Source organism: Rutilus rutilus, assembly GCF_951802725.1.
Source record: "Rutilus rutilus genome assembly, chromosome: 6".
NCBI lineage: Eukaryota > Metazoa > Chordata > Actinopteri > Cypriniformes > Leuciscidae > Rutilus > Rutilus rutilus.
The window spans coordinates 38,657,870-38,684,840 of NC_140214.1; the positions used below are offsets into that span (position 1 = coordinate 38,657,870).

Below are 26,971 nucleotides of genomic sequence, written 5' to 3' on the forward strand. Positions count from 1 at the left end.
AGTTAACAACACCATTTCAACCATTTGGTGTTCAACATTGTTTTGACGTTGAATTAATGTTTTTCCATAAACTGACATTATTTCAACCACATTTAAACGTTTAAGGTCAGTCGAATGCCAGCTGGGCATGCTGTCTGATGATCTGGCCTAACGGTAGCAAGTAGATTAGAAATAGAAGCGGACCAAGTACAGAGCCTTGGGGCACACTGTGGGAAACAGACACAGAGCGTGAGCGATTCTTACCCATCTTAACAAATTGTTGTCTATCACATAGATACGAGGTCAACCACTGAAGTGCCGCACCCGTGATGCCTATTGCAGACAATCGTGAGATAAGTGTAGAGTGGCACACAGTGTCAAATGCTGCACTGAGGTCAAGGCAATATTTGCCGACGTGTTTTATTCATATCAGATACACTGTGTTAGTAACTATAGAGTTTACTCTATTCTTCTCCCAGTTCACCGGACACTTACTTTCATGTATTTCGGGAGAAACTGATGAATTCACGTGCTGTAATAAATCCAACAGTGATGCCGGCTCATCATCGTGAATGTCTGTCAGCCATTGCGATGGATTGTAAGACGCTTTGGATAAAAGTATGTAAATAGGGTTTACACAAAAAAAACCCTATTTACATACTTTTATCCAAAGTGTCTTACAGTTAAGCAATTTAACAAGCGTTTAATCTTAAAAAGGCAATAAATACGCAAGTGCCAGTACAGGGTTTCCGCGGGGTCTTAAAAAGTCTAAAATTTTGAACTTTAAATTTAAGGCCTTAGAAAGTCTTAAAACCGGCCAGAGTTTCATCCTAGGTCTTAAATTTAATTTAGTCAGGTCAAAAAAATAGTTTACCCTCGTTCATTTCCAGAAACGCTGGCCGCAGAAAGTTATTGCAAAGTAGCAAAAAAGTATCGAGTTGTAGCCTACAAAGCTGAGCCCTAGAGCAGGGGTCTCCAACATGTCGCTCGCGTGCTACCAATAGCTCGTGGCTTAGCTAGCTCGCCAGAGGCCGTTCACATATCGCGTCTTTTGCGTGGTCAAGTTTGTTCAAATGTAGGCGCGCGGCAAGCCCGCTCATAAATGAAGCGACGCGATAATTTTTTTACCAGGCGTAACGAGATGAAAAAAATCTATACTTTTCAGAATGTCGCAAACGCACTGCAGGTCATGTGACAGGAACCAACCAATCACCCCTTTTCATAACAACATTGAAAGCTCAGTCAACATGAAGGATGGGGGTGCACCCAAACACTACTAATAAATATAAGCTAATGTGTAAATGTCAGTAATTTATCTTTTTTGACTCATTCTTTTTATAAAAAATTATTTAAAGGCTGAAATATGAGGTTTATCTTTGTATAAAACCTTTTTTGTCAAAACTTTATTTGAACTTGTACATGTTAGTAGATAACATGTTGCAAGACACTAAATTCTGGCATTAAAATCTGGCCATCATTTTTAATGGTATTTTAATGTTTACGTAAACAAAAAGTGCATATTGATGCTAATCAATTTGTTATTTGCTGTTTTTTGACATAAAACTTGTTGAATTGACTTCATTCTGTAGTATTAGTACTTTTTGAACAGGATTCTGTGATTTTGGTCACTTTAATCATCTCATCATTTCCTCTCTAGTTATGATCAACTATGATCAACTAAAATCAACAATAATTGTGTTTTTACAGTATAATATGCAAAAGTACAATTTTCTATTAAAAAAAATCTACCTCTCCCTCTCTCACACACACACACACATCAGATAATCCTAGATAGATAGATAGATAGATAGATAGATAGATAGATAGATAGATAGATAGATAGATAGATAGATAGATACTCTAATGATCCTGAGGTAACTATCTATCTAACTTGGATAATGTAGGTCTTAAATTTCAATCTTTATGGTCTTAAAATGTCTTAAAAAGGTCTTAAATTTGACTTACTGAAACCTGTAGAAACCCTGCAGTAATACAAAGTTTCAGTCATCGTTCAAGATATTATAAACTAGAACAAGGAATAATGAGAACATGAGGATGCAGTTAAGTGCTGTGAGTCCTTTCAAGCTACAATTGGAGGAGAATTTGCACCACTCCTAATGATTGATGAGGATGTTGAAGCTATGACAACTACCTTCAACACATGCATGAGAGAAACTGCCAGAGACATCATTGGCCCCTATCGCTCAAAGAACAAACCTTGGGTTACAGAAGAGATTCTTGAAATGTGTGATACCCGGAGAAATCTCAAAACTAGACACACTACTGTGGCAGCAGAATACCATGAAATCAATAAAAAGATCAGAAAAAGCATGAAAAAGGCTAAATAAGATTGGACAGGACAGCAGTGCTTAGAAATATAGAATAGTTTGAAGAAAAACATCAGCAGAAAAGCATTCCAAATTGTGAAAGCAAAACAAAACAAAAAACAATCAAAAAACAGTTCCATACCAGGTAAAGACGGGAAATGCCTCACTGAGGAAAGCAACCCAGTGTCATGACAACACCGGCCCTCCTTGCCAATAAAACAGACCGATTAGCCCATCCGGGCATGTCACTATTTGTCATTAACTTTGTCTTCTCAGCGCTTATCTCCATGCCAAACCTAGAGGATGTTTCATCCAGGTTTTCACTATTTTTTTATTATTATTTTCTCGCAGTCCCACAAAAAAAAAAAAAAAAGTCAGTTGTTAAAAATGTGCGAACAAAAAATATGAGATACAAAACACGGATAATAGTAGCCTAGGCACAAAGGCGGCACTGAAAAGGCCAGAATAATAAAAAATCTCTAGAAACTCAAGCGGCCAAATAGCCTACGAGTGAGGTCTGTACCCACCGTTAAGGTCCCAGAGGTCCGGACCTCGGTAATTTTTCTGAGTGTATAACGAACGTTGTGAAATAATTGCCTAATATTAACTCTAATTTGGTGCAGCAATGATTCACACATCGTGACGATAACAGACCTGCTTCAGCACGTCGGCAATGTCAAAATGTTTGAGATGACCAATCAAAGCAAGCGGGATTTATGTTCACAGAAGCGCGAGCTGAGCATGAATCCCAATACGATGCTCCACGAGATAAGATGCAAGTGGCTAAACTAAACAGCTGTTTTGGAAGGGGAGATTTACAGGTAAAGGTAAAGAGTCAAGTCAAGTCAAGTCATCTTCATTTATATAGCGCTTTTAACAATGTAGATTGTTCCAAAGCAGCTTTACACTGATAATAGGAAAGAGACTGAGAGAAGAAGAAAGAGAGAAGGAGATGGAGATGAGAGAGGAGAGCAGGTAGCCTATTGCATACTGTGCCCAGAATGAGAATAACTTTATTACAATGGATTCCTATTTAACACAGATATACTGTACATATGTTCTTTGCCAATGACAGTGGAAACTATAAGCTCAATTTAACAACACAAGCACCTATATATATATATATATATATATATATATATATGGGGAGAACAAGTATTTGATGCACTGCCGATTTTGCAGGTTTTCCTACTTACAAAGCATGTAGAGGTCTGTCATTTTTTATCATAGGTACTCTTCAACTGTGAGAGACGGAATCTAAAACAAAAATCCAGAAAATCACATTGTATGATTTTTAAATAATTAATTTGCATTTTATTGCATGACATAAGTATTTGATCACCTACCAACCAGTAAGAATTCCGGCTCTCACAGACCTGTTAGTTTTTCTTTAAGAAGCCCTCCTGTTCTCCACTCATTACCTGTATTAACTGCACCTGTTTGAACTTGTTACCTGTATAAAAGACACCTGTCCACACACTCAATCAAACAGACTCCAACCTCTCTACAATGGCCAATACCAGAGAGCTGTGTAAGGACATCGGGGATAAAATTGTAGCCCTGCACAAGGCTGGGATGGGCTACAGGACAGTAGGCAAGCAGCTTGGTGAGAAGGCAACAACTGTTGCCGCAATTATTAGAAAATGGAAGAAGTTGAAGATGACGGTCAATCTCCCACGGTCTGGGGCACCATGCAAGATCTCACCTCGTGGGGCATCAATGATCATGAGGAAGGTGAGGGTTCAGCCCAGAACTACACGGCAGGACCTGGTCAATGACCTGAAGAGAGCTGGGACCACAGTCTCAAAGAAAACCATTAGTAACACACTACGCCGTCATGGATTAAAATCCTGCAGCGCACAAAAGGTCCCCCTGCTCAAGCCAGCGCATGTTCAGGCCCGTCTGAAGTTTGCCAATGACCATCTGGATGATCCAGAGGAGGAATGGGAGAAGGTCATGTGGTCTGATGAGACAAAAATAGAGCTTTTGGTCTAAACTCCACTCGCCGTGTTTGGAGGAAGAAGAAGGATGAGTACAACCCCAAGAACACCATCCCAACCGTGAAGCATGGAGGTGGAAACATCATTCTTTGGGGATACTTTTCTGCAAAGGGGACAGGACGACTGCACCGTATTGAGGGGAGGATGGATGGGGCCATGTATCGCGATATCTTGGGCAACAACCTCCTTCCCTCAGTAAGAGCACTGAAGATGGGTCGTGGCTGGGTCTTCCAGCATGACAACGACCCGAAACACACAGCCAGGGCAACTAAGGAGTGGCTCCGTAAGAAGAATCTCAAGGTCCTGGAGTGGCCTAGCCAGTCTCCAGACCTGGACCCAATAGAATATCTTTGGAGGGAGCTGAAAGTCTGTATTGCCCAGCGACAGCCCCGAAACCTGAAGGATCTGGAGAAGGTCTGTATGGAGGAGTGGGCCAAAATCCCTGCTGCAGTGTGTGTAAACCTGGTCAAGAACTACAGGAAATGTATGATCTCTGTAATTGCAAACAAAGGTTTCTGTACCAAATATTAAGTTCTGCTTTTCTGATGTATCAAATACTTATGTCTTGCAATAAAATGCAAATTAATAACTTAAAAATCATACAATGTGATTTTCTGGATTTTTGTTTTAGATTCTGCCACTCACAGTTGAAGAGTACCTATGATAAAAATGACAGACTTCTACATGCTTTGTAAGTGAGAAAACCTGAAAAATCGGCAGTGTATCAAATACTTGTTCTCCCCACTGTATATATATATATATATATACAACATTTAAACTGATTCTCATGTTTAAGGATCTGTTATATGCTTGACAAAATAATTTATGCTAGTGCCCACGGACATGCTTTTAAAGCTACTGTTGTCAATTTTGTTCGCCTCCACACATCTTAAAATGCACATGTCGAGATCAGGAAAATCTAAATTTTCTCGGGGGGAGAAACAATAAATTACAAGGCTGTACAGAAGAGTGCACTATTGCAGACTTATACTGAGGTTTTAATTACATTATTTTAATATAGTCAGTCGAGAACTAAAGTGGGCCGGTCTAAGGCATGAAACTCCAGGGCTGAAAATGAGTCCCACTCTGGCTGTGAATAGTGACAAGCAGATAACTACCAAAATTGAAGTCAGAGGACAAGAACTGGAAACTGTGAGTACCATACCATACTTGCATGGAGAGAAAAAAAATATCTCTCTAAAAACAAAAATTAGACTTCTGCGTGCACACGTTATCTCAATCTTCATATATGCCTGTGAGTCCTGGACCCTCACAGTAGAGTTGCAACAAAGTATCCAGGCACTTGAAATGAGATGCTATAGAACCATCCTTGCCATCTCTTACAAGGACCATATCACAAACAAAACAGTGAGAAACATCATTAGGCCTTAAGCTGGCCAGAATGAAGATCTCCTCACTGTAGTTATAAAGAAAAAGCTGGAATGGTATGGACATATTGTCAGAGTCAAAAATCTGTCCACAACAATCCTCCAAGGTAGCATCCCAGGTGGCAGAAGACGAGGCAGACAGAGAAAGAAGTGGGCTGATAACATCACAGAATGGACTATGAAAAGCTTTGCAGAGACACAGGCGCTAGAACATGACAGAGACAAGTGGAGGGACCTGGTCAGATGTTCAACATCGCAGCGACCACACCAGGTCATGGGACTGATGATCATGAGTTAAGTGCTCACGGAAGAGATGAGTTTCTTGAAAATTATTCCACCAGCAAGGAACAGTGAAAGAAAACATCCTAAAGAGTGATTTTGTGCTTGTCTGTGATGGAAACATTAGGTGCTGCTCACTTACCGATCGCAGGCTTCTGGAGAGGATGTAGATTCGTAAGAGAGAGTGAGAGTAGGAGGGTGCAGAGCTCGTGGCCGCTCTGTATGCAAGGATCAATGTCTTGAACTTGATGCGAGCCGCAACCGAAAACCACTGCAGAGAGATAAACAGAGGTGTGACGTGGGCTCTCTTGGGCTCATTGAAGATAAGATGTGCTGCTGCCTTTTGAATCATTTTCAGAGGTTTGGTTGCATATCTTGGAAGTCCAGCAAGAAGAGCATTACAATAGTCCAGCCTAGAAATGACAGGGGTCTGTACGAGAAGCTGTGTTGCATGCTCTGTTAGGAAGGGCCTGATCTTCCTAATGTTGTGCAATGTTTTTTGCAATATGAACTTCCAAATGTCAGCTGACCATCAAAGATTACGCCAAGATTTCCGGCAGAACTCGATGGGATTATCATTAGGGGATAGAAGTTACAAATAGAAAATAGACAGTAATGAAAAGTTGTTAGCGAATGTCGTGTCGTTGATGTCCAGTGTTGCTAGCTGAGCAGAAATACATAATCATGTTTGGCTTGGTACCCTCAAAGGTGTGTTGGATTTTCTCCTTAGCGTAAAAGTTAAGAAGCCCATCTATCACTGTTTTCCATGTTCGTAGAGTTAGTTTCTGAAGTAAATATATAGGCTATAATCTGTGTTTACACAGCTTTTTTTTAAATGGCGGGTGCTGGTGTTTTGCGTGCGTTCGGCCAATTAGCGTACACTAACGTCACTGGGCTGCCAGGCTGGGAAGATACAAAGCTCTGTCTTCGCTAGGTTAAGAGATGTCCACCAAGCAGTCTTAGATCCTCAGCTCTTGTACTCCGCTACATTTCAGAGACTTATGGATCATGTGTTGTCTGGCCTTTCTGATTACGCAGCTGCATACTTGGAAAATATTATTGTGTATAGTTCATCATGGGAGCAATATCTTCAACATCTGAACGAGGTGCTCCATCGCATTCAGGAGGCGGGTCTCACCATTAACTCTTCCAAGTGTGCCCTAGCTAAAAAGGAAACTGAGTACCTAGGGTATGTAATTGGTAATGGGGTCATTAGACCCCAGCTTAAAAAAAACTGAGGCTATCCAAAACTGCCTTCTTCCAAAGACAAAAACTCAGATCCGATCATTCTTAGAATTTCAGATTTTCTGGACAGAGAAAGCAAAGAAAGCTTCCAGGACATAGTGGGGGGAACTCCAAAATAGGGTGTGGCTTCCTCTCATTGGCAGGTAGGCACATGATACGTATGCACGATTTTTTCAACAATCCAGTTCAGCCCAAACTCCGCCCCACAGCTGATTCTACAGTGCTGATTTCCTACACAATAATATACTACAACAAATTATAACCCTTAAACCTACCCTACACCTGACCCTAACCTTAACCAGTGAAATAGACTGCATGGCAGTTAATAAGATTATGCGATATGAGATCGTCGAGCTGGGCAGATCCGTAACTCCCCAACTGTACCTCAGGACAATGGGACCTTTTTAGTTGCACTCTGTCACTACACCCTCCTTCCCTGCGAATCTCAAGCCCTGGGACTCCCCCATTGCTTAGAGATAAAGTAAAAACTTTCCCATGTGCTGCACTGAGATGGCTCGCAGGAGGTAAACTTCAGTCCGAATGCCACTGGTCATGAGCTCTGTGACAACTGGCTGAAGCCAAAGCCAATGCTGAAAGTCTCTGTGCGTGGAGACCCCACCTCGTTTTGGAGATCTCCGGTCTGCAGTTATATCTACTTGCAGACAGTAGACATCCAGTGGCATACATCAGTAGAAATCTGTATCCAAGGAAGGTACTGTATTCCATCATTGAGAAGGAGTACCTGGCAGTGAAATGGGCCTTAGATACCTTCAAGTACTACCTTCTTGGTAGAGAGTTTACCATTGAAACTGATCATCGACCATTACAGTGCATGGACAGAATGCAGGAGACCAGTGCTAGAATTACCCGCTGGTACCTTTCTATGCAGCCTTATAAGTTTAACATCCAGCATGTGCCTGGAAAAAGTAATACCACTGCTGACTTCCTCTCCCACTTACCAGCATGAGATCTTAGGGTGAGGGTGTGTGTGATGGCCAGGATTTATGCCACACATAATTCTTATACATTCATCTTTACATTGATCAATAAATAAAAGGACATTACTATATTGGTTTGTTTAAAAAATCTTAGTTAGTGCACAGGCTTACTCAAAACCAGTTAAAAATCTAAAATTGAGTTTAAATATTTTCTATTGAGCTAGATCTAAATGAAATTTCGTTTAGATTGGAAGGCATGGTGCAGATCTGAAATAATCCAATGAGTGTAAAAAATATAATAACAAATATAATATCAATTTGATTAAAAAAAAATGTAAAAAAATTTGCTTGCATATTCTTTATGAACTGGTCAGTGGAGGAGCCTGAATATTTACCAAATATTTTTATTTTTATTTATATCTCTTTTTAGATGTGTCATTGTAACGGATCCACTACTGGAGGATTTAGAATCCATTTTCTGGAGTTTATTAAACAAATAAGCAAATCCAAGGCAAACAAACCAGACGTTAAACAGAAAATCGTAATCAGTGTCCAGACAGAAATCAAGAAACCCAAATAAGCAGTCCAAAAGCAAACAAACCCAAAAACAAGATCCAAAGACAGTAATCCAGAGAAAGGGTCATGCACATGAGACATGATAGTAGTCTGTAAAAAAACAGGTTTTACCTGGCATGTTTAGGATTCAACCTTTTTGCTTCATTGATGAACTCCAAATTCTTGTGATCTTAATGGTTACGCCTTCTTAACTTTGTTCATAACTGGCTATTCCAGAGACTGCCTTGAACTTATTAATATCCATATCCATTCTGCTTGTTCAAATGACATAGCCAAGAAAGAAAAAAACACAGAAGAGGCTTGAAAATCACACTTCTCTAACTCTAATTGATTGTTTGCAAGGTGAGGCTGTAGCACTGTTTTCACATGTTGAATGTATTCAGCTCTGGAAGAAAATAGGGTATCTTCCATGTACACACATACATAGCAGTAAAGCATGTCAAGAATGCCATTATTCTGGAGTTAGTGAGATACGGGCTGTTAGTGAGACCAAAAAGTATAATCCCATACTCATACTCGAAAGTTAGCAGGGGGTATTTATTATTCAGGGTAGCCAAGACTTGGTCTTAGTTCAGTGTCTTTCAAATCAGTCAAATCAGTAAATGATTGATCAGCCACAACGTTAAAACCACTGACAGTGGAAGTGAATAACATATCGTTATCACGGCACCTGTGAAAGGGTGGGATATATTAGGCAGCAAGTGAACAGTCAGTTCTTGAATTTCATGTGTTGGAAGCTGGAAAAAATGGGCATGTGAAAAGACCTCTGACAAGGATGACTGGGTCAGAGCATCTCCAAAACAGCAAGTCTTGTGGGCTGTTCCCAGTATGCAGGTGCTTTTAAAGTTGTGGCTGATCGGTGTATGCTATGCAGGTCACTTTAAAAAGTAAATACTGACCTTTAAATAAACACTAAATCTAATTTAACATCAGATCCTCCTTATAATTAACAGTAATTACCATTTGTTATATAAATATTTACTTGAGCAGATGATAAGAATCGCACATTCTGTACTGCACATATCTATGCATCAATCATCAGAATGCGCACTGTGAAACAAAACGATGAACTGAATTCTGAGTTTAAGTCAGGAATCTTCATGCTTTGCACATGTAAGCACAGGCACACAGATAAAGTCTTGCCCACATGTTCATGCTCTGATGGTGCATGAACAATTTCACAATAGCTTTCACTCTACATACACACACCTTATACACAGCTTCCATTCTGCTTACGTGTCCAGTGTGAAACAGAAGTAAGATTCTATCCTTACAAAAAACATATGATTGGGTTAGAATGACTGACTACTCTGACTTAATACAGTAGTCAACATTTGAAGTGGATCAAAAGACTTCATCAAAGTTGTCCTAAGACAAGAACGGGTATTGTTCAAAAATGTATGTATAACTTTGATGAAAGGTTTTGATCCACTTCAAAAGTTGACTACTGTAACTGTAGGGGCTTTTGCACCGGATGAACCTTTTCATAGTTCCTAGAAATAATGGCAGAAGTACATGCTTTTTGGCGTATTCGCACCACAGGAACTGGGAACGATTTTAGTTCTAGGAACGCTTTTAGGGGAACATATATAAACTCCTACTTCAGAGTAGGGTCTAAACCAGCACTATAGACCTTATGTGCCAGAGAAACGAGGTCTTTGAACTTCTGTTTTTGCAGTCGCTCTGTATGTTTCTATGGCATTGCTGTCCAGGAGTAATTAGCGGATTTACTTAATGTAAAGTTAACGAAAGTTATCATGAGGATTGTAATGTTCAAAGCAGATGTCTTAACAAATGTTAGTAGACCGGGAAGATTTTAATACGAGCCGTTCATTCATAAATACGCAAGATCGCTGTGAAAATACAGACCGGAAGTCAAAAGACAACGAGCACAGTGCTGAAAAGGGGCGGGGCTACATAAGGTCTATAGGAACTACCAGTGATGTAAGTGTACGCTGACTGGCCGAACACACGCAAAACACCAGCACTTTGCTTTTACTTTAATGTTGTTTATATATTTTTTTATTATTAAAGTTATGTTTACCATTCGCCGGTTCCAGCCACCTTCTTTCCTTATGAATAAAGCTTGTTGTCAGCCCAGGATGTATCCAGGAGACTGCCCAGTGAAGGGCATCAGGCTGTACCCGTTCTTGTGCACCAGCATTGTCATGTCTTTTTCTATTTTCCTTGAATTCATGGAACATTTAGCACTCTCATTCATCTCAAAGCTCAAAGACAGCATGAAAACTCTGCTCATACGCACTCAGTTTTGTTTTGGTGCAAATACCCATGTGACTAATCTCTTTGGAGCTGCAGGGAAATATGCCAAGATGGCATTGGCTGGCTGATAGCACCACAATGACTCATACAGTAGTCAGAGGTGTGGCATAATGGCCTGTGTTATCGTTAACTGAAACTAAAACATTTACCATTCAAATTTTTTGTTTAGTTTAACTTGAAGTATTAAATAAGTAAAAGACAAATAAATCTAACAAACAAACAAAATACATTTCCCACTATATATTCAAAAAAGAGCTCGTACAGGTTGTTTGAACACTTTTTTCACAAGTTTATTTGTATTTAAGGTGTGCTATATTTTACCCTTGTTTCTTCATGTCATTTTTCAGACACGCCTGTGATGAAAATCACAGCAACTGACGCAGATGAAGCAGGAAATCTGAATTCGAAAATTTCCTACAGCATTGTTCAAGAGAGTCACGCTAACATGTTCTACATTAATCGACAGACCGGTTGGATACACGTCATGCGCAACACGCTAGACAGAGAGGTATACAGTCACTAACATGAGTTTAGATTATTGAACCGCTTAGCATACAGACTCATTTAAAACTGATTTTGTAGTTAATTTCAGACTTGGGTGTTAAGTCAAATTTATTCTTGAATAAATGTTAGATTAAAGATTGAAAATTTCCCATTGACTGACAATCAGAACATTGATTTCTTCTACTTTTCTGGATCGTTTTACCACAGACATTAACTAAAGGTTTTGAAATAAAATTTTCAGAATTCAACGTTTTTCGAGGTTAAATAAAACTGTTAAATTTATCCTAATTGTATTTCTGATATTTGTCTTCCCCATAAGACTGAAGTTTGTGCTTTTCTCATCGCAGAAAAAAGACACTTACACGTTGACCATTAAAGGAACCGATATGGATGGAGCTTCAAACGGAAATACAGGGATGGGGACAGCCATCATCAAAATTCTTGACGTCAATGACAACATTCCTACTTTGGAGAAAAACTTTGTAAGATTTCTTTTTTTTGGAGTATCACTACATCTCAGGTCCAGCTAGAGCCACTGCAACACATACCAAATGACTTAAAATGACATCTTTAGTTCATGATGTGATGATAGATTTTTATGCAGATGTGAGTTTGTAAAATGCATGTATTATATTATATTATATATTTAAATTACACTTCACAAGCATTGAAAGGACAGGGCATTTAACTGATATGAAATGTTTTCTAATTTAAAGGGATAGTTCACCCTAAAATTAAAATCAAGTCTTCATTTACTCACCCTGCTGTTGTATCCCGCTCTTTCTTTTTCTGACCACATAAGGAGAGTTTTTAATAATGTCCCACTCGTGCTCGTCCATATAATGGCAGTGAACAGCGATCAAAAAGACGCAAAAGCATCACAGAATGATCCCATGCGACATGTGTCATTATATTCCAAGTGTTCTGGGGTTCACGATAGGGTTTGGCGAAAAATAAACAAAAATATAATGTATTATTTAACAAAAATCCTGACCTTGGCCGTTGGTCTTCTGTGGATGGCACATGTTCATGACACTCTATTAGCTCCGACTCGCCCAGAAAAAGCACACAAAACACTGCATGAAACACAATGTCTAGAAATCCCAAAAAGTATCCGTGTAGTTTTCTTCATCAAGTTGAATATCTGCGGACCGGAACAGTCAGAATGACGGCTGACAGATGTGAACAGGGTAATAACTTGTGATGTGACGAACACATCGGATATATTCACCTCAGAGAAGAAAGCACATGGATTGTATTTCATGTCCCATTTTTCTTAATCTTGATTTCTCACACCTTGTGTGTTTTCCTGGGTGAGTCGGAGTGAACTGAGTCTCATGAACGTGCAGTCGAACACAGATCAACGGCCAAGGTCAGGATTTTCGTTTAAAGTCCCCCTTTGGTGAAAATCCAGCTTTTAATGTTGTTTATATGTCTATGTGGTGTTATTAATATGTTTTAAGACAAACCAAGTGCAAATTTATAAGTCAACTCCATTGCTGAGTATTTTCTCCTTAAAACTGCAGTGAACCAAAGACAGCCTCAAAAACACGCTTTGAAATCGCTGGTGTTTCTGACGTCACAAACTACTTTGTAACCAATCAGATCAACGTGTGATCATCAACCAGTGGATCTCTGAGCTGAGTGAGTGAGTGGAGGCGGGGCTCATGATTTTCACTTTTGTTGTCGCATGTTTTCTCAACGAGCTCCCCCTACAGCTGTGGGCCGTATATTTCACAACACTGTCGTAAAAAAATCTCACTTGCGGCACCCTCCTCCCCCTCTCTACCGCTGCTCATGTGCATTTGTTATTATCAGAGCCGGCCAACTTTATTGTGTAGAGCTATGTCTACCGAGGTGGGTAATACATCATTCACAGTATCATATGGCGTTTATGTTGAATTGCCGTAAAGCTGTTCGTGTTTCTTGCTCGTTCTCGCTTCTCACGAGACTTCCTATTTCCAACTTACCGGGACGTTAGTCCCCATGTTGCAAGGTTGGTTTTCCGGCTGGGAACGCTGGGGGGAGCGGGGAAAGTCACCATTCTCACCTGAACAGGTTATTTAACCATCCAAATGATTTCTAAACGGTTTTATTAAGTTGAAATAGTTCAACTTTTGAGGGATACAATTATTTACTACTGGGTGACTTACTTTTTTTTTTCGCCAAACCCTGTCATGAACCCTAGAACACTTGGAATATACAAAATGTGTAGCATCGGACCATTCGGTGATGCTTTTCATCTTTTTTAAAAAGCTTGATGCTGGTCGCTATTCATTACCATTATATGAAAGAGCACAAGCGGGACATTTTTTATTTTTTATTCTCCTTTTGTGGTCCGAAAAAGAAAGAATGGCATACGGCATTAGAACAACACCAGGGTGAGTAAACGATGACTTAATTTACTTTTAGGGTGAAGTAACTCTAATTATTAATACATGTGTAATCATTTTGTTTGGTCTGTAGTATGAGTGCAGGGTGGAGGAAAACACTAAAAATGTGGAAGTGACGAGAATTCAAGCGATTGATGCTGATCTGATCTATTCTGAGAACTGGCTGGCTGTCTTCACAATCGTGTCTGGGAACGAGGCCAGTTATTTCTCCATAACCACAGACAACAAGACCAATGAAGGCATCCTGATTCTCACTAAGGTAAACTGACCAAACTGTCCTTTTTTTCTGTTCTGCCTTTACAAACAGGCCTTTGTTTTCCCTTGTCCACTAGCTGTGTTCACAACAGGGGGATAGAATGGCCATGTATTGTTCAATTTCTGATTACTTTTGATAGCATTATAAGTGGACCTCGTGGAACAGGAATACATGTGAAGCAGTTCGATAGGAAGTGTCCTACATTCTTGCATCCCCCGTTTCCTGCTTTTCACCCTTTGTTTCGTTTTGAAGGAACTGGACTATGAAGAGCTGAAGGAAATCAGTCTGCAGGTGTCTGTCTCTAACAAGGCAAAGTATCACTCGTCAGTAGTTATAACAGAGAGCAAGACGTACACCATCCAAGTCAGTGTGGTCAACCAGCCCGAGGGCCCTCGCTTCAAACCTGCAGTCAAAGTCATCACCGTATCTGAAGAAAGCACCACTAGTATTTTAACTAAAGTCATAACCAACTACGCAGCAATCGACAGCGACACACTATTAGTTGCTACTAACGTGAAGTGAGACTGCAAACATTTTGTGAAAATTAACATGCCTTTACAACATGCTCAAGAATGTGGTTTTGTTCAGATGTTGTAATAAAAGTTCTCATTTCATTCATTTTAGGTATGCAAAAGGCAAAGACGTTGACAACTGGCTAATTATAGATGAGAGGACGGCTGATATAAGACTCAATAAAATTCCAGATTATGAGTCCAAGTTTCTAGTCAATGGCACATATTATGCCCACATAATCTGCATCACCAATGGTAAGTCAATCTGTGTACATTTCATGATACGGATGTAAGACAGTTAGCATTGGCAAGCATAACAAAAAAAAAGAAGCAATAAATAGTAGGGGTGTAACGATACCCTCATGTCACGATTCGATACATATCACGATACTGAACACACAATACGATATTATTTTGATACTCCAAGACATGATAAAAGGTTAACACATTTTTTTCTGTTGATTAAAATGCTACATTTGGTATTACATTGTGGGTGTAAATGAATAGGTTTGGACTTGGTACTGGAAACCCAATGCACAGGACAATAGAGACACCAGAATAAAAATATCCATGATTCTGGAGCTGAAAACATAGAATTATTGTATTGCAAACATTTAAATTGCATTTAAAGTCATGGGAGGAATATATCACTTCTGTTACAGAAGTCCCAGCTAAAACTGCTACAGGTACCATTGCCATTCAAGTAAAGGACTTTAATGACCACTGTCCTGTGCTGATCCATCAGTCTCAAAGACTGTGCTATGAAGAGCACGTGGTTTATGTCACGGCGAAGGACGAAGATAATTTCCCCAATGGAGCCCCCTTTGGTTTCAAAGTGGACACCAAAACAACAAAGGAGTCATGGCGTGTCGAACATCTCAACGGTAATGAAAATCTAGGACTGAAACTTATTGTCTTATGTGTACATTTTAAGATTTTTAAATACTTTATTAACCATACTTTCCAAGATTACTCCAGCTACTGTAATCATAATCGTGTTTCAACAATAATAAGATAGTGATCAAACACCACATAAAAGTAGTCCATATTATTCATGTGCATTATTTCTACTGTCTATCTATTCGATTGCTGTGATGTGAAAGCAATTGATTGATTGACTGATTGATGTGGAAACAGGCTGTAATTTAATTCTTCAGTCATAAACGTCCATATTTATCATCCGTTCACACTTAATAAGCAGTGTCTGTAGAAATCACTAGCTATGTTTCCATCCACCTGTTTTTATGCGCATTTTGGGACATCGCATCAGAAACGCCAAGATGCGCATAGATACTAAAAATAAACATAAAAACTATATGCACTCGTTTGAGTCGGATACATTTTTTATCGGATAAGAAAACATGCGCATAAACTATAATGGCAACTCGTTTACAGAATAAAGTCTTCGATGCGCATCAAAAAAATCACGTGACTTTGCGCTTTGGGACGGCATAACTGGACTAACCAGCGGACGATCTTTTAGCACAGCATCTGAAATGATGTTTTGGTCGTTCTGAAAATGCCTCTGAAAGCAAGATTATTGTTTTTTTAGCACGTGTATTGCATTTCGTCTGCGTGCTCTGAGACACAAGTAATGAATTATATACAAAAATTATTATCTTCTCCTGCTTTTCTTAGTTATATTTAGCACCTGTTTATCAGGAAGTGAAGATTTTGTTCTTTTTGACTCACTGGATGGAAACTGTGTTGGAAATGTTCTGTGTTATATTCCAATTTAGCCCATAAGTTTAATTCCCAACTTTGGATGGAAACAGCAACTGAGACGGGTTTGTCTCCTGCATTTACACAATGTCATCACTTGATTCTGACCTATCACAATGTATTTAGCTGTTCTAATTTATTATGCTGGAAATATTAAAACATGACCATATATCAAAAAATAACTTTTGACATTAGCGAGCCTGTAATCACCCTCGCTTCACTCTATTCCAGTCACAACATTACATGCCTGGGTGCTTTTTTCATTTTCGTAACCAAAAGAAAATACAATCCTTTCTTTGTCTCTTATGGGGCTTACAAAATGTCAACAATTTGAACATTTTAAAATGAATTTAGAATTGTATTACAAGTTTAATGACTCTTAAACTGCATTACCTAATGACAGCATAATGAAATGCTTGAGAAAAACATGCTTCACCTGTTTAAGTGCTTACTGTACTTACAGTGTGCGGGAAGGGACGTGTTCAGTTTGTTTAGTTTTGTTGCGGCCAGTGCCACATTATTATAAATATAAACATTTGCCATATTATGTGCCATATTTATATATTTATATTAACAACACATTATATATATATATATATGTGTGTGTGTGTGTGTGTATGTATGTATATATATATACAATAATTCTTGGGAACGTCAAAGCCATGAGGTATTATTTATCATCATGTATCACCCACTAGCGAAAGACTGAGAAATGCTGACTTGAAATCAGCATGAGGGGCAATAGAGTTTGCATGTTATATCTCTTTTACAGCACTTTAAACCCCCTTCATGGGAATAATGCTGTAGATGCAGATGCATGACAGATGTGTTATGTAAGCATTGCATTTAGATTTTCCATTAAAATTGAAACCATCAATAAGTAACTGATTGTAATTAAAACCAAGAAACTGAGAAACACAGGGAACAGAAGAGAGCATGCGGATTAAACATGCATGTATAAACTAGACCTGACAATGAACATGTTACACTAGTGAATAAATAACTGGATGCAGTCTAGTGCATCAGCAGCCTGTGGGTATTTTCAAGGACATTTCTTGACAAGCACAAGAATGCACTGTTCAGAAAAAGTCTGATTTTGGACAGTATGACACTATGTTGCTGTCTGGGATCCTGGAGAAGCTCTGGTAATTATCACATTACCCCACATCCTATCAGAATAGGGCTTAAGAGTATGTTTACAGACAACGATGTACTAAAAACAGACGATAACGTTGTCTAAACGACCCCGTTCACACAGACCTGCGAAAATGACCAAAAAGGCTGTATTATGCATGCCAGTAGTTGGCAATGTTAGGAAACACCCCACGAACACTTAATACACATGCATGCAGCGTGAACATGTAGTATGCATGCCATGCGCATGACGTCACTTTGAAACCTGTTTTTAAAAGCTTATGTTTTCAGGCCCCCAAAATGCCGTTGCCGTATAAATGACCGGCCAAAACGCGTAAAAAATTGCTTTCAGTTGAAAACGGTGTCGTGTAAACATACCCTAAGACTGTTGGTAAATGAAGTCATGCAATTAGTTACCTAAAAATGTTAGAAACTAATTTTAGTACAGAATTTTTGCCTCAAAACAGGTCATTAATCATGTATGAATCTTCTTGTTTACCATCATATTTTCAGACACTACAGCGATATTCAGATCTCAAACAACACTATGGCCCGGTGCGTACGATGTGTTTGTGGATGTGAGTGACCAGCAGGGGAAGATCTGTGCTGATCAGAGGCTCAGCATAGACGTCTGCACATGTGACGCATCGAAAGTTTGCCTGCCACAAAAAACGGTCTCTAGATTTGGGATATCTGGTGTCTTTCTAATGTTGCTGGGACTGCTGCTCCTTCTGTGTGAGTAGCAACATTTAACCTCTCTCTTGCTGTAGGGACGCGCTGTTTGTCAACACAGAAATGCTTGCATCATGATTTAAAAGTAAAATGTGTGTTTTCCTAGAACATTTTTTTTACTGCTTTCACACAGACAGTTTAGTAAGGAAGCTTGTTTCCGCCACAGAATTAAAAATACACAAGGTAACTTTTTATCTCGCAATTCAGACTTTTTATCTTAGAATTGCGTGATATAAAGTCACAATTGCGAGTTATAAAGTCAGAATTGCATGATATATACTCGCAATTTGCAAGTTTATTTCTCACAATTGTGAGTTTATATCTCAAAATTCTAACTTTATATCTCGAAATTGGGGGATAAGCTCGCAATTATCGTTTAAAATGTTTTATTCTGTGGCGGAAACAAGCTTCCATAGTTTAGTTTGAAACAGAGCAGGGTTTGCATGAGCATTTGTTAATGTGAAAGCTGTCATGTGTACACAGGAGTGCAGAACCCGAGACTACCTGTAGAAAGTGGTCAGAGTTCGGTTGCACTTGAACTGTGGCGCGGTTCGCGGTTGAAAGCAACTCGAACTTGGGTCCGCACAAGTAATGTGCATTTTACCCGATGACAACGTCATTAGTTCAACATGTATAGGGTGACAGTGGTGATGATTTACCTTGGATACGAGTGAGAGTGAGCCGTAAGTGCGATCAGTAGCAAATGAGTGGCTCTCAATCAGCTTTCTGTCTTTATCAATTATTTTATTATCAATTATTTTATTATCAATCATTATGACATTTTTTCGTTACACTTTATTTCGATGGTCCACTCTACACATTCTACTAACTATAAGTAAATTTGCAACTACATGTCAACTAGCAGTCATTAGAGTACTAGTAGACTATTAGGTTAAGGTTAGGGTTAGGAGAATAAGTTGACATGTAGTTGCAAAGTTACTTATAATTAGTAGAACTATTTTTTGGAGCCCTACATCACTGTCAGGCTAAAGGCTACTCAAGTAATAAGCACTTAAAATAACAAAATACTAATTACATCTGGTCCTGGATTTTGAAATCTAAGTATACCTGTACGTACAATACATATTAGTAAAATGTAAGTGTTACATAAGAATCCTGAGTGGTTGTGGATGTTTAAAGACGACTACAGCTGAATGAACACTGAGTTGTCTGTGATTGCAGTGGTTCCTCTTCTTCTGCTGTTCTGTGTTTGTGGCGGTGCCGCAGCTGCAGCAGATTTCAAGACCATCCCATTTGATGCTAAAGAGCAGCTTATCCCATATAACACTGAAGGACTGGGAGAGGACAAGGTATGTGACACTACAGTACAAGGCAGAATTTTACTCTTACACGTGCCCTAACTGGTCGTGGCGCAATAGAGGCATTTCTGTCATGTTAAAGAGAGTATTTGTCTTAACCAGCCGTGACGATGACACGTGACGACCAACACTACTTTTCTCCCGGTTGCTTGGTTTGTGTTTCTGCAGTGTCAGTAGTGCTCCTCATGTACAGTCAAACCAAACTTTTTTCAGACACCTTCAACATTTCTCACATTATCACAGTTTATTCGCTATAGTTTAGAAAATGGTAATCAAACATGACAAGAACTCAGAGTTATTAAATCAGTTGATATTTGACTGGTTTTGTCCGTCCTTCTGTTAGACTGTCTCACAAATGAATTATCTTTTGAATATCTGTCAGCTGTTAAATTTAACTACACAATTAGATAATACCAGTTTAGCTCAACCAATTACCAATCAATGCTTCATTTTGTTCAGTCTTACCCCTTTTCCACCAAGGCAGTGCTGGTGCTGGTGCCGGTTCGGAGCCGTTGCCTACTCGCGAACCAGTTCTTTGTGTTTCGACAGCCAAAGAACCGGTTCTCGGCCAGGAAAATTGGTTCCAAAGCGGCACCAACTCTTTGCTGGACTAGATCCGTTCTTTTACCACGTCATGCTTACGTCGGGGGCTGGGGGCGGGGTTACTGTCGAACTTCTTCTCGAACGTAACCTCCGTCTATAGTAATCCAGACGAGCAGCACAAATGTTCTAAACGTCTTCTTCTGACCCCAATATAGGATCGCAAAGCCAGGAGAAACATTTGCAGAAAGATGATGTAGTCCGCCATTGTAATTGTTATGCTTGAAGTTGGCGCAAGCGTTTCTGGGAAAGCTAAGACGTATGGCAACGTACACAGTGACGTAATGACGTCGTTCGCTGGGCTCTCTAGTCAGTGGAAAAACAAACAGGTTCTGAGAAGGTTCGCAAGTTGAACCAACTTTAAACCAGCACCAGTTCCGAACCAGTTCTTTTTTGGTGGAAAAGGGGTATCTGTGGTGTAAAAAGGTCCATTAGCAATTAAAGGAAAAATACTTGAGCAAAACATGGTCAGGTCAAAGTGTCTGAATCATTTTTGGTCCCAAATTTGTATAAATTTAACTGGTAGTCACTGTATGAAGAATGTGTGGGTATTATATGTCAGAGTTTACTTTATTTTGCTCTCCTCACTTAAATAAATGAACTATAGTGTCCTGCACACACTAGTAAAAAAAAATATCAAAAATGATATCTGGTATAGTTTTTGGTTTGACTGTATATTAATCAGCAAACATAGAAACAGAGACTGATAGAGGCAGTTCAGAATCAGATATTAAATGACATGTCGCATCTTCTGGAGGGTTTGGGTTCTTTCTCACTTCTCTCAGGATGTCCTCTCCTAGGGAGACTAGCAACAGTCCAGAGTTTTCTGAAGGATATCTTATCATGGATGAACATCCAGGTCTTTAGAAATGCTTTTGTAGCCTTTTCCAGCTTTGTGGGCATCTGTGCAACACACACTTAAGGTTAAGGTATACTTTATTGTCGCAAAGGGAAATTTGTCTTGGGCTCAAAAATACAACCACTTTCCATCTCATCTACTGAATTAACCCATTTGTGCCCAAATTTTTCCGAATGGTTTCATGCATATAATCCTGTTAATAGTGTCCTATGTGAACATGTTCTGCATTTATTTTCCCCAGGTTTTTTTTTTTCTTTCTTGAAAATCATATTTGAATGTGCGGCAACTATAGTTGCCAGTGGGCAAATATGTTGTATGCACCCCTTCAATGTAAAATATGAATAGGAGGAGAACATTTGGCATTTATCTCAAAATAACTGCTTTCAACAGATCAATCTTTATTCATAAACAAATTTATTATGTATAAAAGTCGAAGAACATTTGATGCAGACCCCAAAAAAAACTGCATCTAGCTTATAATCTCTTAAATATGAAAACACAACAAACAACAAATCCATTTGCCTTAACCATTGTGCGCTGTTCAGGGTCTTTTTGACCCACATTTCTGACTTTCATTCATGGGGATAACAGGGATAATTTGACATGGTTAAGTGTTTTTAAAAGATTTTTGCCAATCTTTTGGAAAATGCTGTTCTAAAAGTAACAATTTATCACTTTAACCAGTAGATGGCTGCAGAGCACCACTATTTGCTATTTGCTTTTTGACTAACTGAAAGACATCTTTTCACAAGTTTTTCCAGTTGTACTCATATCTACATATAATGAAATCACAATTATAATAATAAAAGTAACTTTTTGTCAAAGTTTAGGCACTCTTTGTACTGAAAAAAAATCTGTTTTTCAGTAATGTTATATTATATTAGAATCAAATGAATTTGATCAATGGACAAAATTCATCCTCAAAATCAGAAACAACACAGAATACACAGACAGAAATGAAGTGGCACACTTTAAATTTGTAGAATTATATGAAAAACAGATGTTTGAAATAAATGATAAACTCTAAAATCTCCATCTTTTCTCTTTGTAACATCCTGATCAGGTTTGATTCTAATCATAATGTAACATTATTGAAAAACTGATTTTTTTTTCAGTACAAAAACTGCCAAACTTTGACAGAAAGTAACTTTTATTGTTATAATTGTGATTTCATTATATGTAGATATGAATCTAACTGGAAAAACTTGTGAAAAGATGTCTTTTAGTTTGAAACTTTTAGTACTTTTAGAGCTCTGCAGCCATCTACTGGTTAAAGTGAATTTTTTTTTTTTTACTTTTAAAACTGCATTTTCCAAGATTTGGCCAAAAATCTTACACTAAACCATGTCAAATTATCCATGTTATCCCCATGAATGAAAGTTAGAAATGTGGGTATTTTATAAGGCAAATTTTTGGAGAATTTTTCTTTTCTTTTTTTGAACATTTTGTGGAATAAAAATGTCCAAATATAGAGTAAAAACATTAATAAACTGAGTAAAATTACATTTGTTTAAAATATATATATTGTTACAAAATAACATTTTGTTGCCTGGGGTCAGTTGTGGAACAGTGCAGAACAAAGTGCAGCCATAACAGGGCATTGTGTATCAAAAAGTTAAATGAAAATAAATAAATACAAATAAATAGAATGAAGAAAAATATATATCTATATAGAGATGTCATTTAAAGGGTTAAGTTATGTTTATGCACTAAACAAGACCAATAAACTTGATTTATTAACCTATTAACACAGTATACCCCATTTTCCCATGATATATGTACTTACAAGGCATTTGCCCACCGGCAACTATAGTTGCCGCTTGGACTTTTGACTAAGTATACAAAAAACTATAGATCTCTTGTAAGATTTGTTTTGTTTGGCTGATTCTAGAGACCTTCATGATTATGTAGATATATATATGTCAACAAAAAATACTTATTAGTAACATGAAAATGACCTTTCTTTGGGAGGGTTTGCCTTCGCCCTGCTTCCTGGAAATAGGGGTAGGAAGTTGACAGCGTCATGTGACAGGGAGGAAGTGAATACCTTTTTTTTTTTCTTGAAATCCTTTATTTGGTTGTTTGCTTGCATTTCATTGAGAAATAAAACATGGACAACATCTAGAAAAATATTTACAAAAGGAAAATGACAACCATGTACTGCGGCAACTATAGTTGCCGGTGGGCTTAAATGGGTTAACTCGAATTAGCTGTGGGAGAAATCGTTTTGGGGTTCCCGCTCGACTGAAACCACTTCCCTAGGCGACTGACCGGGGGTGTGTTTCCCGAAGAACGACGTAACTCACTGCTTCACTCTCATAGTTTGATGCATCGTTCAAGAAACCAACAAGCGAGTCACGACTGTTTCCTGAAACCATATTGTCGCAAATTGGTCGTTCAACCACGATGTCACGCAGGTGGTGGAGTAATGACTTCTTTTAATGAATCTGTTTGAGATCGAACTAATGCTAGATGTTTTGCTATAAATTCCGAACATGACATCTGAGGACGATTTCTCATTTTTCTCAGTTATTTTGCTTTATTTCCAGATTCAATCATAGGCTCGTTCTTACGAACTAGAACACGTTCACACATGCACACTCTTCAATAACGCCGCTTTAAATCTCTTGACAAACTAAAAGACGTAAATTACATTTGTATGTTCTAAATAATAGATACAGATTGTACTGATTGTCAGCTTGCTTTTTTGGCTCCAGATAATGATTTATTGACTCCACATGTCATGCAAACAAGAAACTCTGGTTTTAACCACAGATCGAGATCTGTCAACTGTGGTCGCAAGTCGTTATCAGCATAGTTCAACGAGTCAGTGTTTCCCGAATATTTTCAGATTGGCCAACGTTAGCACTATGAAAAGCTAATTCACAGTTTTGCACTCTTTGAAGATTTTTTATTTTTTTCTACGAATACTTAAGTGCCCCCAAATCAAATGATCATTACCATTAATGCAAGGACATTTTCAGGTTTGACAATTTTGGTAATTTTACAAATTGCTTGGACCCCAATAATTTCCACTTTTGGCAAAACTATTTTTTTTTAAATAATAATTATTATTATACTCCATACTGACCTTTTTTCACCTTTGTTGCCATTTTGGCTTGCTTAGTTGGGGACATTAAATGTAACATTTAATTTAATATTCAACAATATTATTGATCTGCCTGCATTGACACCATTATATGAGAACTGAACTGAGCTGGACGATGACGGTTTACTCCAGAGTGGCTATATATTTATAAATGAACTAAATTAATAACTTTTTTACAACAAAATGAAACATCACTGAACTTACTTAAGCTGGACTGTGACGCTTTTTTCTTCTGGAAACAAACTGTGTTGCATTATTTTCCTGTTATCTCTGTAAAGCTGCTTTGAAACAATCTGTATTGTATAAAGCGCTTTATAAATACAGTAAATGTGACTTGACTTGCATGTGTAAAGAGCGCTGCTGCAGAAATGTTTACTCTTCACTGTCAACCACACAAATTGTTAAACCTAATAATTACATATGCTTATTATTTATTTATTTATTAATCTGAATAGCACTTGCCCTGACAAAAATATGCAATAGATTGTATTTTTCGGCCGCAGTCTGTTGAAGTTTACCTCATACAACCCAATTGTCTTTTTAACAAAACGCGGTTTCTTTTGGGGATCTAAATCTAAAGAGGCAAAAGAAGCATCATGTTCCTCCACAGATTTTGTTCCATTTCTGTGGCTTTATGTGGATATTGCACATTTAAGGAAGGGGGAAAAAAACTAAACACGTCCCTGATTAAATTTGGAGCAAACGTCTGGTTGTATGTTTTAGTTTTGGACGGTCTAAAGTTTTGATGTTTTATTTAGTAGAAAGAAACAAGTAGAGTTTTCTTTTTGTCTTTCATCATCATGCACATCGCTTACATCTGCAAGGGTCAAACTATCATTCCTATCAAGTTAACGTGATTTGGTAATATGTGATATATCATTATCACTTACTCGCCAAAGATGATTTTCATACCTAGCAAGTGTTAATTTAAGACCCTGCATTTTGCTTACATGTGAATATTGTATCAGGCACTGTTAACAGAGGCATATAACTATGTTGTGCTCTGCCCTACAGGAAATGGCTTTCTTACAGAAGACAAAATATCATGATGACATCATCAATTTGGGCCCTTTAAAAGGGGGATACGGGGGTCATACGGGGAATGTGGAAAAAGATGGAAAATATGGTGGAGGGAGAGCTGAAGGATCACATTGGTCCTCTTTCCACCGATATGACCAGCATGATAAGGCATATCATCACCACAAGAGTCAGACTGATGGGGACTACATGCATACAAAAAGGAAAGACATATATAACAGATTTGACGCCTATGATGGGCTTGCACTGTCTGGCGCTTTCTTAGGCAACTACTATTCTCAAGTAAGTATGAGTTTTATACAGCTTAAGAAATTAAATATCAATGCTGCATTGAGTTTAAAGGGGTCATGACATAAAATAACAAGGAAAGTTTGATTTCTCAAGAGGTCTTTGTACCAATAAAACATCAATGAATATGTGCTTTAAGTTTTTCAGACAGGTCTATCTAAAACTAATAGTAGTTTTCAGGTAAGAAATACTACAGAAATTCAAAAAGTCCTCTTGTGGACATCCATGCATTTCTCTTTTGCTGTTCCACACACATGCTGTGGTCTCTTGCACAGTTTCAGCTCCAATTTATATTATGATATTGTGTTGAATCACAATTTATGGGATTGTGACATCTGTAATACAAAGCAAATTAGCTTGAAACCACTTTTAGTTTAAACTTTATTGAAATTATACCATGACAAGCAATAAAATCAAACTATTAAGGGAATCGATACCAATGAGAAAGTAATAAAACATGATACTTTACAGATTAAGATACAATAATAATAATAAAATATTGAAAGATGGGCCCTTAGCACCAGAAAACAAGGCTTTTAAGAGTGACATTTTAAACTTTAAACTTAGAAAAATTGTAAAATGACAATATTCTTTAATATAGTATGTACAGTTAGAACAGTTTTTTTGCGATGTATTTTTGGGTCATTGGTGTGTTTCTGTCATGACAACTCTCTGGAGATTGGTATGGTGGTAGAGATTGCAATGGTAATGGATATGGCAATGTTAATGTATTTGATCTTGGTGGAATAGATCTGCTACACTGCTGCAGAGCAAGTACTGAGACTTGCCACTGCCAATACATTCACAGATAGGGTTGGGTATCGTCTAAATTTTAACGACTCCAATTTCGATTCTAATCGATTCCAATAAGGTAAAAACAAAAACTTAGATATCAGTCACATTTTGTCTTATAGCAAAACATTTAATTGTAGCTGAATATCATGAACAAATCAACAGGCTAAAGAACACTTACACAAGGAGCGTTTGCCTGGGTTTAAAAATACCAAAACAACTAGCCTAACTAATATAAATTTCAAGCATTATTAAAGACATGTAAACACTCAGTAATTAAAAAAGGACATATAAAAAATTAGCAATCGCAACAAATAGATACAACTGAAAACATATAGGATTGAAATAACAGTGTTTTAAGATGTTCATGTATTCAGGTACAGAAACTGTAATCAAATGTAAAATAACACTGCACTTTATAAATAAAATATACATTACAAATATAGTTACAAAACGTATTCAGTCGAGAACGAGTGAATTTTCCAGTTGTCTTTTGTTGTTTGATTAGTGTTATTATAGAGACGGCAGCAGGAATATTAGGCTGCGGTCACTTTAAGAGCTGCCCAATATAGTTACTCGTGCCTGCAGCACTGAAGACAGCGTGCGAGTCGTCTTGCGCTTGAATGGTTTAAAGTCATATTGAAATGCACACAAATGGATCGATAAGAGGAATCGAAATTTTTATTTTATAACAAGCATCC

At 38.1% G+C, this 26,971-nt stretch overlaps 1 protein-coding gene across 1 annotated transcript in view; it reads left to right on the forward strand.

Annotated features, from left to right (window-relative positions):
• dsg2l (desmoglein 2 like) overlaps positions 1 to 26,971 on the forward strand; it is a 44,079-nt gene that overhangs the window by 13,037 nt on the left and 4,071 nt on the right. The window contains exons 5-13 of the mRNA XM_084410297.1: positions 11,360 to 11,520; positions 11,864 to 11,998; positions 13,983 to 14,168; positions 14,418 to 14,683; positions 14,790 to 14,932; positions 15,340 to 15,561; positions 18,047 to 18,268; positions 19,448 to 19,575; positions 25,167 to 25,472. Coding sequence (XP_084266423.1) covers positions 11,360 to 11,520; positions 11,864 to 11,998; positions 13,983 to 14,168; positions 14,418 to 14,683; positions 14,790 to 14,932; positions 15,340 to 15,561; positions 18,047 to 18,268; positions 19,448 to 19,575; positions 25,167 to 25,472 — 1,769 coding nt within the window. The remainder of the gene's footprint in view (positions 1 to 11,359; positions 11,521 to 11,863; positions 11,999 to 13,982; positions 14,169 to 14,417; positions 14,684 to 14,789; positions 14,933 to 15,339; positions 15,562 to 18,046; positions 18,269 to 19,447; positions 19,576 to 25,166; positions 25,473 to 26,971) is intronic.